Here is a 16,345-nt window from a genome sequence, read left to right as displayed (position 1 = left end):
GAGAGTAATTATATTATAGAATAATAAAAAAAAATAAAACCTAACCAACTTGTAGCTAGAGGCTACAAAATTGGATAAATATTAAGAAAATGAAAGATTCACTCAATAAAGCCATTAAACTGGGCTTGTTTTTCACAATGTTAGCTTAATAATTTAGTCTGATCTTTTAACTGAAAATGTGATTAATGTCTTTATGTTATACAAAGGCATATATATGATATGTATCATCTTATTATATATATATGTATATATATGTGTGTGTGTGTGTGTAATAAAATATATAGTTTTCAAACTGCAACAAAATGGTGAGCATGAGAAGTAGACATATTATTTTTGCCTGTGTACATTTGTCATGCTGAAATAAAGTTATCATAATTTTGATAGGTCCATGAAGCTCTAACAAATGGTGGTCAATTCTTTAAAACCTACAAGAAAGTTACTGAGGTAGCAGATAGACTCCACAATAAAATCGAAGTAGCTGGATATCTTGTCTCACAGCTATAAATAGAACACTTGAGAGGATGAGGAAAGGGGGGGCGATTGCCATGAGTTCTAGGCCATAGGGTATACCAGAGATAACAAAATGCTTCCTATAAAGTTTAAAGAAGAATTGTATACAGACTGGCCCCTAAATGCAGCATTTCAAATTCACAGCTTGGTTTCAGATAACCTGGCCTACTAGATTTTTACAGACATAGATAGTTTTAACTATGAGGGAAGCAGAATAACTGCCACATCTAAAATAGGTTAGGAGTAGGGTTTTAAAGCAGTCTAAAATTACTTCAGACAGAATCTGTACACTAGAAAGAAAAGACTCGTGCCAACACTACCTGGGGGTTCCTTCTTGGTGGTTTCTTAGACCTCTGTCTTCAAGAGCTTTCTTTTGAAAATAAGAACTAAAGGACATGTATAAGGTGGGAGCAGTATATTTTAACTCTCTGAACATTTAGTTAGATAGAGTTCAACCTTAAAGCCACAAAAAGTAAAGAATTTTAACACACCCATACACACAGAGAGACACATTAGATGTGATATCAAATAAGGAAAGACTAGAGGCCATGTATGCGAGAGAGAGAGAGAAAGAGACAGAGAGAAACAGACACAGAGAGAAACAGAGACAGACAGACAGAGAGACAGACACACACTCAGAGAGAGAGAGAGAGAGAGAGAGAGAGAGAGAGAGAGAGAGAGAGAATCTCCTGAAATATCTTGTGGAACTCAGGTTCAGTGCTTTGAAACCTCAAGCCCACCTTCAGTCACATACCTCCAAGAAGTCTACATAAGGGTAGGGGTTGGAGAAAGATGAGAAAGGAAAAAAATAATGTAATTATATTTTAAATTCAAAACCAATAAAAATCTTTAAAAACTATGAAACCATTAAACAATCAGAAATAAATTTTAAAAAGAAGAAAAAATTTTAAGATATAGAACAATAGGTCAAATGTTTTTTGGACACACACACACACTATATATATAATAGTGTGTGTATATATATATATATATATACACATATATACATACATATGTATATATATACATATATTACACACATGTGTGTGTACATTCATAGTCATTTAGATTTTTATAAGTAGATGCCCCCATAATTTTAGTTAGCATACTGGGTCTGTCTTTTGTCTACAATAATTCCATCTGCAACAATCCTACAAATATACACATACACATCTACTGAATGTTTCTAAAATGTGTAAATTAATTTATAAGTCAATATAAGTCAATGCATTGTTGATTGTCATCATGAATGATTTCTGAAATAAGAAGCAGTTAAGATCTGGTAAAATAAAAGGTAAGAATATGAATAAGTCATTCTACACTCAAAAATTTATAAGTAAAAAATAATGCAAAGAAATAAAACATGTTATACATGATGAGAACATAGTTTAGTGCCTATATTAACAAACATATGCTAAAGGCTCAAAGAACAACAAACACAGATGGCCGAGTAGAAAAATTAGGTTTGATGTGGAAAACCATTTACAGAGAAATAAATCATAAAAATAGATACGCAGTGTGCCAAACCAGAGCTATGAAATTACAAATTAAAAGGATGATTTGAAATTTTTTTATACCTACTGAACTTATAAAAATCAAGCCTTAGATTTTATAAGTAGATGCATCCACATGTATAATACACGTGTGTGTAGACAGTCTACATATTTATAAGTACAGGGCATCCATTGACAAATCTAACATGAAAAGCACCTTGTACAACAGTTGCCCTGTTTAGTCTAACAGAAGGTAAATTAGGCACAGGGATTTTGGTTGTATATGTTTCCTGAGACTCCCAGATCTGTCAGTTCCCTATGTGCACATCACCTGAGCTTTGGGCGTATCTACCTTGAGGCTATAAGTGCTATTTACAACCAGAACCTGCATACTGGGGCCATAACTGTCACGAACCTATGAGGTCTAAGTTACATATTTCAAAGAAGGTCACAGTTGACATTCTGGGTAGTAAAAGTATTGAATTCAGCTCACAAAAGGAAAAGGTAATGGGAATATATATTGTGGAAATGAATGCCTCACAGTTACATAAGCATTGATATCTGCAAAGATGCAGAAACAAAGCACAGAGTGGTTGCTTTACAAATAATAATCAGACCAAACCCAGAAAATCCAAATATCAAAATCAAGTGAATGAATGAATAGCCAAGCACATAAACATACCCCCAACTCCCATCTGGTAGGCTGGGCTTTCACCTATGTTCCTGTGCCAAAGAGGTAATGACCAGTAGGTACAGAGTATCGACATGAAATTGAAAAGTCATGTTTTGACTGAAGGACATCTGGTGATGAGGCAAGGAGCTGATGGAGAAGAGTCTCCCATGACAGGAGTTTGTGTGCAACAGAGTCTTGTAGCTAGCTCCTGACTACAATGAAACTTCAGTTTGTTTCTTTTGTGTTTTTATAGAAATGGTGATTTTTTTCCCCCAAAACAAAAGTATAATGCTGCTTGAATCAGAAGAAGATTAATACACAAGAGGGCAAAGCTGCCTTTTTTTTTTAACTTGAAAAGATTGCAAAGGGACAATGAAGTTTTTAAGAGTCATGTCCACCCATCTTCACAGAGAGTTCTGAGCGTCCTCTTTCTCCCTCCCCTATTTAACTTCCATCTCCCAGTCATGGTGGGTTTTGTCTTTCTACCCAACAAAAGTTAATGTTTAGATGTTGGTCTTGGTCATTTGCCAACTAATTTTAAAATAAAGGAGGCACTGTATATACTTTGCATAAAGCCACCCCCCTGAAAAATAAAAAAAAGGAAAAGTCATGTTTCTGAAATTTAAAGAAATTATACATTTTCTCTACTGTGAAACTATCTTTGTGAACCTCCAAGAATAAAAGAAACTTGCTATAAAAACTGGAGTACATTGAATAGTATATGGTTTGACCTCTTTGATATAGACCCAAAATACTATTACAAAAGTAGTGATCATGCCAATAAAGCCCACAAAACCCCTACTCTGCCCAAAGAAGTATAGGCAACTGAAAAACTCTGGGAATGGAAGAGAGGGAGTTCCCTGGGAAAAGGTCACCATTAGTGTCCGGTGCCAAACAATCAGCTCTGAAATCAGGTGTACAAAAAGAAGTCTATGAGTCAAAGTGATTATATTTAGGAATAATATTCTCTATGAACATATATATGTATACAAATAAATAGTTTAAAGAAGAAAGAAAATAAAAAAGAACCCCTGAAATTAAAGGAGAGGTAGGTAGGGTATATGTGACAGTTTGGAGTGAAGTAAAGGGACAGAGATATGCAATAAAATTATAATATCAAAAGAAATCACCGAAGCAAAAATAGCAGATGAATCAACATAATATTAATAGTAAGCCAGGAGAGATTAAGTGGGCTAGAGGGTAAATAAAACTAATATATAACTTAGAATTACACATGAGGGAATGAACTCAACTGTCACTGGGACTTTTCTAAAAGCATGCTAGAAAATTAGCAATGTCATGGAAATTTGATGATAAAATTATTTTGGCCCTTGAATGTTTACTCTAACCACCATATTAATTAAATTTGATTCCCTGAGGAAGACAGTTTCATATTCAGCCAATTCCTTTTGGTTCTTTTTAAGTAACTTGGTGAGGAATGTATCCCAGGAAACAGAGAGCTAAATCAAGACCTAGAGGTCCAAGAAATTCATGAGCATACTGTCTACAAAGAAATGAGAAACTGCCTGAAACATGAAGTTAGCCCAACTATAGAAATGTACAAAAATCACTGAGCCTATGATCGGATAGTCACACCAAGGGTTCTAGGACTGCTGCTGTGGACTTGACCTGCTCAGTGGAGAAAATGAAACTAATGAACCTAGTTGGAGCACTGGCACCCGTTTTGCTAAACTACCAAGAAATAAAAAGAATACACGTTTCAGAAACCTGTAGATTAACCCTATATCACCTTGAAGGAGGACCAGTTTAAATCCATTGCTTGTGAGGAATTAAATTATAAAAGATGAAATATGGAGAGGGCACAAATGTATTTTGTTTAGATGAATTTAAGTCGTCTTCTTAAGGAGTCTGGGAAGGTGGCTCAGTGGGTCGGAGAGTGTGATGAACATGCAGAAAGGATGTGGATATAGGAAGGACAATAACTCCAAGAGCAAAAGGAGCAGTGGCATGAGGCTCATTGAGACATTTTGGCTGCCCAAGAGAATCCATGTCATAGAATAAGGTTAAGAGTAAAAACAGGGAACCCCAAGACCTATGCTCACCTCCTTGTGAGCATAGCCCCACCTGTATGCAGAATTCCCATGCAACTTTAACACACACACACACACACACACACACACACACACACACAAGGGATGAGGAAAAAGGCCAAGAGAAAGAAAAGAGAGAAAGTTCTTTGTTCCATTAATTTTAATTTCGTGTGGATTTCACCGTGGGTATGTGCCTGAGCCTTTGTCCTACATTTTTATTTTTGGCTTGGATCTCTTTGATTGCTTAGCAGCATGTGCTTAGATCTGAAAGTCTGTTCACTTTTAACTTGGTATCTTGTATGTCTGTTCAAGTATTGAAAGTTATCAGTTCATTTAACTTCTTGGTTAGCTTAGAGACAATATTCATTATGGGATTTGATACTGTTGAGGTAGTACTATTCATGCTGATTTTTAGTAGCTTCAACAACTTACACAGAAAAGGGAATACGTTTTATTGGTTTAAAATACACCCAACTCTTTTGAATTTATTGATATCATTATATTGGCTATCATCAGTTCTCATCCATTAGAAAGTATTTATGTAAATGAATATAAAGATACATTAATTTTTTTCCCTCTGTACTCAAAGGAAATTATCTTCAAATTGTTCCAGAATTTTCTGGAAAAAAATGACTGAATTCACTCATCAAAATAGTGTAAAGTTAGTTCTGACAAATAAACCAAAGAGTTTCATGAAAAAAAATCCCCATGCTGGCCCACACTCCCCGAAACTGCCTTTTGGTATGGCATCAGTCATTAGCTAATGGGAAGCATTCTTCTTCAGTGTTCTGCAAATATAATTTAGAATGCCTTCTTTGGAAACACCTTTTGCTCATAACCAATTTTAAAGGTTCATTTGTGAGCTTTAAATATAGGAAAGCGTGATGCATCAACACTCTACTATTTATTTCTGAGTTGCTTATGCTGCTCACAGTATCTCGGTTTGTCATACAAACTGATACTGCTTTAATCGAGAGCCAGTCTGTTCTCTTTCCTGGGTTAGTCTCCATGCGAGTCGAGAGGCAGAGAACTGGAGTGAAGAAGCTAAGATTCTTATGTACACACTGACAAAGGCAAAGGAACACAGCCCTGGTGTCCATCTCGTTTCATTTCTTTTTAAAGACATCTATTTGCATGCTACTTATTTTTTATCTTACACTTGATGGAGCTTTAATTATGTGGCTAGCTTTTCTATCAATTTCAATTTATAGTTGTTTGAAATTCATTCCCAGGTGTCAACTTGAATCATCTGCTTCTCCTTTAATGATTAGGGTGCGCAAATATTTCTTCCTGGTGAGGATGCTCTTCTGATGGTTGTTAGCTCAAGCACCTGGGTCTGCATGTAAGACGATGCTGCAAAGAGGCCTTCCCAAAAACAGCAACCCATGTAGTGCCATAAAGTAGAACACTTCCAGGTTGATACTGAAAACCTCCCATGACACCAGAATTGTCATTATCCAAAACTTCAGTCACCTTTGAGGCATCCTTAGGTTTTCAGTATTTCAGAATGTTGTCCAAGGTCACGTGCTCTACTGTGCATTTCACTGACAGGGTTTCTGTGTTGCAGGATTAAAATCTTTGCAGATTTTTTTTGTAGTCAAATTAAAAACAATTGACAGTTCAATTTAAGTAAGGGACATTATATAAAGCATAATCAGACTAACAGGTGTGACGGGTGACGTCCTTTAGAACAACAAATGAAATGCCAGAAATCAGTCCAGACAGGGACAAGGGCAAATTGCTTTTCTTCAGGTTTTGAGCTTAGGAACAAATAGCTGCTATTTTGTTTTGTTGATAACAACAAAAAATGAGGTTGAAAGAGATAATTTTTCTTAATCCTTTGTTCTCTGCCCTTGTTGCTATCACATTTACATAAGAAGTTTCTACTTTTCAAGGTGAAGGTTTTTGAAAATGCTCCACATATACGAATCAACAAAATAATTTAACATTAGTTTAATTTTTTTATTTGCTTTGTGTGTAATCTTGTTGCAACATCTCAGAGCTGTATAATAATGGCAAACAATACTTGCTTTAAGAAAAATGACACAATTATGCACGTTTATAAACCATTCCATTGTATAATGCTCAAAAGATGTTTTTTAATGAGCTTAACAGGAAGAAATTAAAAACAAGATAAAGCTCCTTGGAGGCAGTGCAGGGTAGTTAAGGAAATTATGCAGTGCTAAATGGGCGTTTAGGAGAAAGCAGAGGAGATTTGAAAGTCACACTGGAGACTGACAAACTGCTAAGGCTTCCGATTTGAAGACTCTCACCAGAGGAGACAGAAAACGAAATCTGTGAGCACAGGAGACAGAATCACCAGCTTAGTTTGGGGCATTTAAGTTAAATTGGAGCCAAAAGCCAGGCTGGATATTTTCGTTTCCTCCCTATGCCCTTGGGGAAGGGAACATGACAACACTTTAGATAGGCTACCATTGATCTCCCAAGTCTATAGAATCTATCTTGACATTTCATCGCAATTGTCTGTCAGTATATTGCATCAATACACAGGACTGTGACTCATAGAAACATAAAAGTGTGCAAGACTGGGGAGGTTAGGATAAACTTTAAGTTAGTCTGCCATAAACAAAGGATTGCCTTGTACTTACTGGCAAGTCCCTTTCCCATCTCACCTGGAGTTTACGTGTTATTAAAACCTCCTTAAGAACAGCATAGGTGTATTTGCACAGAAAATTCTTCTCCGTTTTCTAGAAACCCTTTTGTACAGCAAATTCATATCCATATTCCAGTACTGAGAGTGTTGTCGAAGTTAATTTTCTAAGACAGCACAAAACAGGGGCTCTGGTTCCCATTATGACCTATATGATAACTGCTAAGTAGGTTAGTGTAAGGCAATTTCCATGGGAATAACTAGGCTCTTCCAGAGAGATGCCGCTTCTTCCATAGAATCCTCTTAAATAATGACATTATTTCATTACACATGAAAACTTGACTAATTCCTCTTGCTTTGCCACCCTAAACGTGTGATTTCACCGACATGTTACATGGTCTTATCTCAGATTCACATTTTTCTCCAACTTTTATATATTTACAATCCATATTTTCTGCCACATCAGAATTCAACTTGAAGTTGTTCTCTCTCCTTCCATCAACCTGCCCCTGCCTGGCTCCCTCCCTCTCCCCAGACAAGCTTTTTTGGTAGAAAGCTTCCAAAGCTTCAAAGTACTTTTTTATTGGTACCTTTGCCTTTTATCCCTCAAATCTTTTCTTGACCTGGTTACTCACTCCTGTGAATCACACACTTAAGGGATGCTGTGATCTCACTTCCCTCCTCCCTCCAGCCTTACTTCAGACACAACTCCAGTTGCCTTGAACCCTGGGGTCCAGTCAAGTCAATTTACACACCTGATACTGAGTGCTACCATTATTTATTTTACCTTCCCTAACAATGGCGACAAGGACAACAATAGCAGCCACTCTGTTGCTGATCTTCTGCTTGAAAAGCTTTACTATGTCTTAGAAGAACTTTTAAATAACGATTTAGATTGATCTTTTGACAATTCAAAATAAATTGTCACTTGTGCTTTTGGCATTAATAAAAATATAGCACACATGTTTTATCAACTATTATTTATATATATACATATATATGCATAAATCGTGTGTACTTTTGTTTATAATATGAATACATTTTGAATGTATTTGCAGGTGCGTGAACCTTCTTGTAAAAGCCGAGAATCACAGGCAATTGTGAGCCACCACCATGTGAATGTTATCTTGAAAAATTAGTAAAATCTCTTTTTTTGTTGTTATGTTTTTTGTTTGTTTTTTTGTTTTTTTGTTTGTTTTGTTTTTTTGTTTGTTTGTTTTTTGAGACAGGGTTTCTCTGTGTTGCCCTGGCTGTCCTGGAACTCACTTTGTAGACCTGGCTGGCCTCGAACTCAGAAATCCACCTGTCTCTGCCTTCCGAGTGTTGGGATTATAGGTATGTGCCACCACCACCCCGGCTAAGTAAAATCTCTTAATCACTGAGCTATCTTTCTAGCAAAAAATATAATGAGAGAAATTAAGCTTAGAGAAAATACACAACAAATATGAGGGAGGAGAAAGATAAAGATAAACTTACCAACATGCAAATAATTGAGAGTTATAGACAGCCAAGGGATAGACCTAGGACTTAATTCACTTTTACTGAATAATAAATAAATGTTATAAATAAATTGGGAGTGGGTGGGTGGGGGAGCGTGTGGGGGACTTTTGGGATAGCACTGGAAATAAATGTAAATGAAATAAATACTTAATAAAATAAATAAATAAATAAATAAATAAATTATTTACTGGAATTATTTCTAACTCATGAACCATAAGTACTTGGACAGAAATATAAATGACAGAAAATAAACAGGCAAATATTTTAAAATATTTTAGTATATATTGATAAAATCACATTAAATGCAGCTAACACAATTACAGTGTTTAAATATGGTTATATTTGTATTTCGTAGATGATATAAAAGAGAAAGGAGACCCTTTAACTTCATCTTCTTGAAGCCTCTTCCTGGGACACACCTGACAGTTGCTCTTGTTAAAGATTACTTGATAACTTTAAATATGCAGATCAGCCTGGGGCCAATATTACCTTGGGACTCTCAGTAGAGGAGAGGTTGACTCTATTTACAAAGTGAAAATCAGCACTTATTAAATCAAATCTCTCTTGTATCAGGCAGGGATTATGACAGTCTCACAGCTCGGTGATGTTCCTGCCTTAAATCCCTATGTACATTATAGAGAAATTCCTTGAAAGACCTTGCCTACTTATCTGTCAGCCTAAAATATATGGGGAACCCAGAAGTGGTTTCCTCATTTTGTTTCTCTAGCATCAGACAAATACTACCACCAAAACATACATTTCCATTTTCTATCAAAATGTATTGGTATTTAAAAATGTTTGAGTGTCATGGATGAAACTGATTAAATAAGTCATAAATTATATAAGTATATCAATCATAAATTAGACATGAGCCATTAAAGGTAAAATGGCCAAAAGAAGGTAAAGAATGTTTCTAACATGACAATTTTGGTGAAATAGTTAGATGTACCAAATTTAATTTCAAATTAAGGGGCTTTACATTATGTTTCTTATCTCCCCAAAGTAGAACCATGATCATTTTACAAATTGAGTAGTATTAGTTTACAAATTTCAGTTTTCAAATCATAAAATGGGTAGGAAGTTACAATATCTATCTCATATAGATAATGAAAAGAATAAATGAATGCATTTACGGGAATCCATATATGCTATACTAATGCTCTTTATAATTATTTTATACTGCCATTATGTTTGTTTGTTTGTTTGTTTTTTAACAAAACACATAAGCCATATTTAACCTAACGGGTTAACATCCTTAGTCAATAAAGGGAATTGACATAAAACACACATACATGCTTGCTATTAAATTGTTTCTAGACTCCGAGTGGTTCTGTTACCAAGTGATAGAGCATCTCAATTTTCTATTGCTAAAGGTAATTTTTAGGAATAGCTAAAACAGAAATATAATGAGATGGTTTTAAAACCTTTAAACGTATTTGCACTACTGAAAGAAAATCTGTTACATATAACTTTTCTAAATAAAAATTTCCCTCTGAGATACTTTGCTTTTCATTTCTGAACTGATATTAATAAAGTAAGGAACGTCAAGTAACTTGTAGGAAAAGTGGTGCAGTGTGTAATTAATTCAATCATTCAGGTGCCTTTATCACAGAACTGAAAGTTCACATGATAAACATCTCTTCCTATTAACCTGTGGTTGTTTATGTAAGACCATATGTATCAAACAAACCTTACAATTGTGTCATGAGCAATCTTTGGAGTCCACAGTTCCCCCTTCTTAAAAGCTTAGCTAGGATGGTATGACATAACATAAATTTATATGTTAGTAGTCCTTGATTTATCAGTGTAAAATGTGTGCAAAAAAACTATAATTCATTTGTATGTGAATGACAGCATGATTTTGTGAAGACTGGATTCCTAGAATCCTGTGCTCATTATTAAGAAGGATGGGAAAGTATTTGCTTCCTCCATCTTCTGTGTGTGTGGTACCTGCAAGCAGAGACCTGTGGTCTTTTTGAATTTTGAGGAACCATTTGCATCACATCCAGGGAAGAGTCGTGTTTTTCATCTCACCCTCTGATGCTTTGTCCTGCATTCTACCTGAGTTTTAACACTGTACTGACACATCTAGTCCCTTCAGAAACTGTATCCAAGTCACAGGCCACATACAGATCACTTAATCAAACAATTAGTCTCTAATGTTGAGCCCTCCTTTCTGCTGCCAACCCCAGAAAGTGGAATTGAATGGATTAAAGCATGCACTTTCTAGCATTAAAGAATGCTAAGCTCAGCCTCACCTCTGTAGGTAGAACTAGTATCCCTGACTACTGATTCTAGGCTGCATGAAAATCGGCATTAAGACATTTTCACCAGGGTGTTTGTTTGTTTATATTAAAACCCATTCAGTAACAAATCCTTTTGTCTCAGGTGTTTGTTTATTTTTCTTTCCTTCTTTATTTTTTTCTAGTTTGTTCGATGAAGAGATTCCACATATTAGTCTACAAATCTTGTCTTTTCTTAAAGATTTAAGTGAAGGAGGAAATGGAGGGGGAATGGATCTAGGGACAAATTTGGAGGGGAGATGGGAGGACTGGAGGAAGGAAGAACTGGGATATATTGTATGAGAGAAGAATTTATTTTCAATAAAAACTTAAAAAAATTTAGGGGGATATAAAGGAAATAAGATGAACAGGCCTAATATAGTCATATGTAAAGTAGGTATAATAGATGCATAAAAATGAATTGAAGCTTAAGTCAAGGAACATTACTGAGTTTATCACTAGCTGAAGAGCAATTGTTATACAGTCTTCACTAACCATAGGCATAATTGGTAATTATAAGGCCATCTTTTTCTTACTGTCCTAATGGCTGTGGATCTCAGCAGGTTTACTGTTTCTTCATTGTATCATCACATGGACCTAAGTGAATAGCAGCTTTCAATCTCAGCAAAAGCACAGAATTAGGGGGATAAGGAAACGCTGAAAGGGAGGAAGGCCCCATGCATAAAGAGCATGTGTTATGGTATCATGGCTTCTAAGGACACTTGTGTGTCTTTGTCCTTTAGTTGTAATGCAGTTCAGAAAAAGTAACATATATGGTCAAAAAGCCAAACTGCCAAATTTGGTGCATTGTTATTTTCTGAAGTCATTTGGTGACGCACAGAGATATCTGTCTATATAAATGAATTTGTAATTTTGTTTAAGAAAGAAATTGTGATCCCTAATGTTAAATGCTGAATTTGATTTATAAAATTTAAGAGGAGTTTTAAGTTTTATCTGACTTCTATATTTAATGATAGCAACCAAGTATCTTACAAATAAGCATTAGTAAACACATGTCTATACCAACTACCAATGCTGCATAGACACTGAATTATTTAATCTTACATCATCACTCTATAAAGAGTACACTACAACCCAGTGTTACTGATGATAATGAGAAATATAGAGGTCAGTTTCATTTACCACAGTCGAAGCTACTAAGTGAATTACATCATTGAGACTCATGCAGGGTTTGTTCTTGAGCTGTCCAGAAATCAAACCACTACACAAGCCAGGAACCCTCAAAAAGTCACAGACTGGAAATGCAGTTAACCTAAATGGATTAAACCTAAGTGGAACAAGGTTCATAAAAGACTTAGCGGAAAACAGTTTTACATATCCCATTAAGTGTTATATTGGTTCCATACTTTAAATATAATATTAGATTAAAGAAAATGGTGTTTTAAACATGACAAAAAGAATTTTGTAAAGATGAAATCAAGGAGGAGTGGGTGTAGGGGAGAGGGGAGATGAGGGAATGCTCAAAAGAGTGGAGGGAGAGGAAACTGAGGTTGCTGGATTGTGTGAAAGAAAAATCTGTTTTCAATTCAAAGAATACCCATGTGGTCTATTTTTATCTTTTATTTTTATTGTTTTGGTTTGCACAGTAGTTTCTCTTTTACAGACTTTGCTGAATTTTTCCCCCTTGCTTTATTCACTGGGGAAAATATTAAGGTAGTAAACTGTATATGCATTACATATATGACGGTCTTGAGGTTTCAATGACTTTGCTATACATCTAGGGTTGGATAGTTAGTTCAGCATATCTCTGTTGCTACTAACAGTGGATAGTAAATGTATATTTAACCTTGGCTCAATTGATGAATGGAGAATATAGTACTGAGTTATTATGACCCAATAAATAAGTCAATAAGTAAGATGTTATGGTGTCAAGTAAAATTTTTCATTAGAAAATTAACTATATATGCAGCTTTTTTCTGGTTTCTACTAATATGGTGACAATTATTGTTGCCACATTACTGTGTTATATTTTGTGTAATAAGCTTCATGGCCCAGTCATGAATTGCAAGTGAATAAAGGCAAATAAATATGTACTGAATGAAGGACTTACAAGGAAAACACAATGAACTAAATATGGGTTTATTGATCATATTCACTTGGAAATGTCTGGGTTTTTTCATTCAACTAGCATTTATCAATTACTTTATTGAATATACTATTCAAAGCCAAAATTTTATTTAAAATTGCTGCGAGCTTTAAATTTGATACTATTCCAAATCGACATACGTTACTGATAAAGCATCTTTTTTTCCGTGGTTGAAATATAGCTTTTATTAGATATGGTTCATGCCTCTCAATCTGCATGTTCATTTTCTTAGATTTATATATTTTATCTTATGTGTATGTGATATTTAGTTTGCATGTATGTATGCGCAACCCATGCATGCCTGGTACCCTCAAAGGCTAGAAGAGGGCATCAGATGCCTTGTGACTAGAAAGGTCAATTGTGAGTCACCAAGTGGGAGCTGGTAAACAAGCCCAGGTCCTTTAAGTGGGCAACAAGTGCTCTTATTGACTCAGCCATCTCTCCAGCTCAATTTGTTCATTATCTTGACAACAGACTCAAGATGTTAGCTCACGAATACACGTTGAATATGAAATTTTAATTTTACATTGAATTAACTAGTGTGGCTATTATTAAAATGTTCAAAGAAAAGGATTACTATACTAAGGATCACTATAGACTTCCTCTTTCTTGATGAATAACACTATATTAAGGTAAAATATGACTATTTGAAAAGGGGGTACATGGATGTCCTCTGTTGCATATGATTATGGATTAAAAACAAAAACAACTTCTTCAAAACCTCAAGTCTGATGGCATGTAAATTAAATGCCTAAATATAATCACACATACATTAAAGACATACACACACATATACAGAATATTTACAGACATATGGCAAGCAGGTTCAAATAATTCTATCTGATTTTATAAGCATTCAACACACATCATTTTAAATAAATCAATCCTAGTTATGCACTATTGACAAGAAAATCTAGGTTAATAGCTCAGAAAGAACTGCAATCCTTCTTACAGAGAATTAAGCTACAGTAAGATATTAGAAATCTTCCCAAGTAACATCTGTATAAAGTTACAAATATGATTTTAAAAAGCTCTGTAATTCCAAATTTATTTTATCACAAAGGAATTTAAGCTAAGGTCAAAAGTAAAATGTGATAACCATGAGTAGAGGAAAATTAAGAATAGACATCATGGCCAGCCCTAGAAAAATAAAAGTTCTCCCTACAGAGAATTGATTCAGCAAGTTGTATTCATATGTTGATTACTTCTTTCTGTATCCATGCAACACTGGCTAAGGGGATGCCTTGAATTTAAGGGTTGTTGGACATTGGAAGGGTGGGCAAGAGGTGTGGAAGATGTGATAAGGATATAATTATATTTACAATTCTTTTTAGAATTGAAGATAATAGGATAGAGTAGAGATCACACTGTAATGTGATTTTTTTTGCTTGATTCTTTACAACTCTAAATTCTGTCTTGAAGTGGAGAAACTAGTGAAAGAGATGAAATTATGTAGAGGCCTCAAGAGTCCAGTAGCATCCCTGTCATCAGGTCCATGTTTCACACATATAATCTACCAAGTTTTTGTAAGAAGTGAAAGTAAATAGATGGCCTATACCATCATTATCTAGTCAGAAGGTAATGGCTCTTAACTGATCCGTAATTAATTCTTAATTGATTCTGGAATTTTGGCAAATTAATTAAAGATTCCTTTATCTATATGTGGACTAGAAATATTAAATATTTTATGAGGTCTGCCTTTCCACATGTAGTGATAGAAAATCTAATTTACATTACTTCCCAAAGTTCTGACTGCATTGGCATTTATAGTCGAGTTCTTATGATTCGATGTTTTATTAAAATTTTTATCTTCAACTTAGGACCTTACTTATTAATATCTAAGTAGAGAAAAATAGTCATTATAAATTATTAACTTTATAAATGAGGGTATTCATTTTACTGGATTAAACAGTTATTGGTTAATTGGTACACATTTTGTGTGGGAGGAAGGGAGTAGTTAAGATTCAGAGTCCCCAACTCTGTAAGAGATTTTCCAAAATTACTAAATTTTACCATTTACGGAAAGTTTGTTAGTAAACCGTCACAGTGTTTTTAATTAGCTAATTGGTAATTTGTTAAGTCTGTACTTTTACTCTAGATCTTATGCTCTGCAGAATAATGATAAAAGCACACTTACTCTGGGGAAAGCGAGGTGGATTGTCGTTGACATCTGTCAGAGTGATGTTCACTGTGGTGGTTCCAGACAAACCCCCCATCTGGCCACCCATATCCTTGGCTTGAATAACCACCTGGTACTGTTCTTTGTTTTCTCTGTTCATATTTGGCAGAGCTGTTCTGATGATACCTTGGGGAAAATACAAATGCTGGGTTATCCCACTGTGTGGTACCTACCAATTTAATCAATTATCAGTTTATATATATATATATATATATATATATATATATATNTACACACACACACACACACACACACACACACATATATATATATATATATATATATATATATATACAGTATGAAACTAATTTCATGTCAATCCTTAGTGTTTGTTTTGCTTGCTATCTCCTAGTAGTATCATATGCACTATAGTATTCTAAACATATAAAATCTCAAACAGATCTATTTCTATTAGCTCAATCACTTACATATTTAAGATTTTAACTATATAACCCTCAGGCTGAACATATATCTTAGTGACAAGCTTCATGTAGAAACACAAAGACATCCATCCTCAGCTACCAAATAATGGCAGCAAGGTCCTGCTAACCCAGCTTGGGAGTGGGGTGGGATGCACAGCAGAAGGGTTTCTGAGATCTACTGTTGTTTAGACAAATTGTTGGAGTTTAGGTTCACATTCTTTAAAAACAACATGTATATCTACTGAAAATTATTCCTTATGTCCCACTCCCAATGCTTAGTATTTACTTTTGTTCTCCACCTTATACTTGCAAAGATCACAAACATGGTAACTTCGGCAAACAGCAATCCATTGCTCCTGACCTGTTTCTGGTTCCACAGAGAAATAAGGCTGCCCTTGAAGGATGCTGTAAATGACTCTGGCGCTGTTTCCATAGGAAGGGTCATCGGCATCTGTAGCTGTGACTTGCACCACAGAAGTACCTGAAGTATCCAAATTCAGCTTAGTTCTGCACAGTA

The 16,345-nt window shown here is 35.0% G+C and overlaps 1 protein-coding gene across 4 annotated transcripts in view; it reads right to left on the bottom strand.

The window, feature by feature from the left end:
• Positions 1 to 16,345, bottom strand: part of Cdh10 (cadherin 10) — a 191,288-nt gene that overhangs the window by 33,285 nt on the left and 141,658 nt on the right. For all 4 annotated transcript variants that reach the window (XM_021182917.2, XM_021182918.2, XM_021182916.2 and 1 more), the window contains exons 4-5: positions 16,190 to 16,309; positions 15,365 to 15,532 (exon numbers count right to left, since the gene is read on the bottom strand). In XM_021182917.2, the coding sequence (XP_021038576.1) occupies positions 15,365 to 15,532; positions 16,190 to 16,309 (288 nt within the window). The remainder of the gene's footprint in view (positions 1 to 15,364; positions 15,533 to 16,189; positions 16,310 to 16,345) is intronic.

This window comes from Mus caroli, chromosome 15 (genome assembly GCF_900094665.2).
Source record: "Mus caroli chromosome 15, CAROLI_EIJ_v1.1, whole genome shotgun sequence".
Lineage (NCBI taxonomy): Eukaryota > Metazoa > Chordata > Mammalia > Rodentia > Muridae > Mus > Mus caroli.
This window is presented reverse-complemented; position numbering and strand designations above follow the sequence as displayed.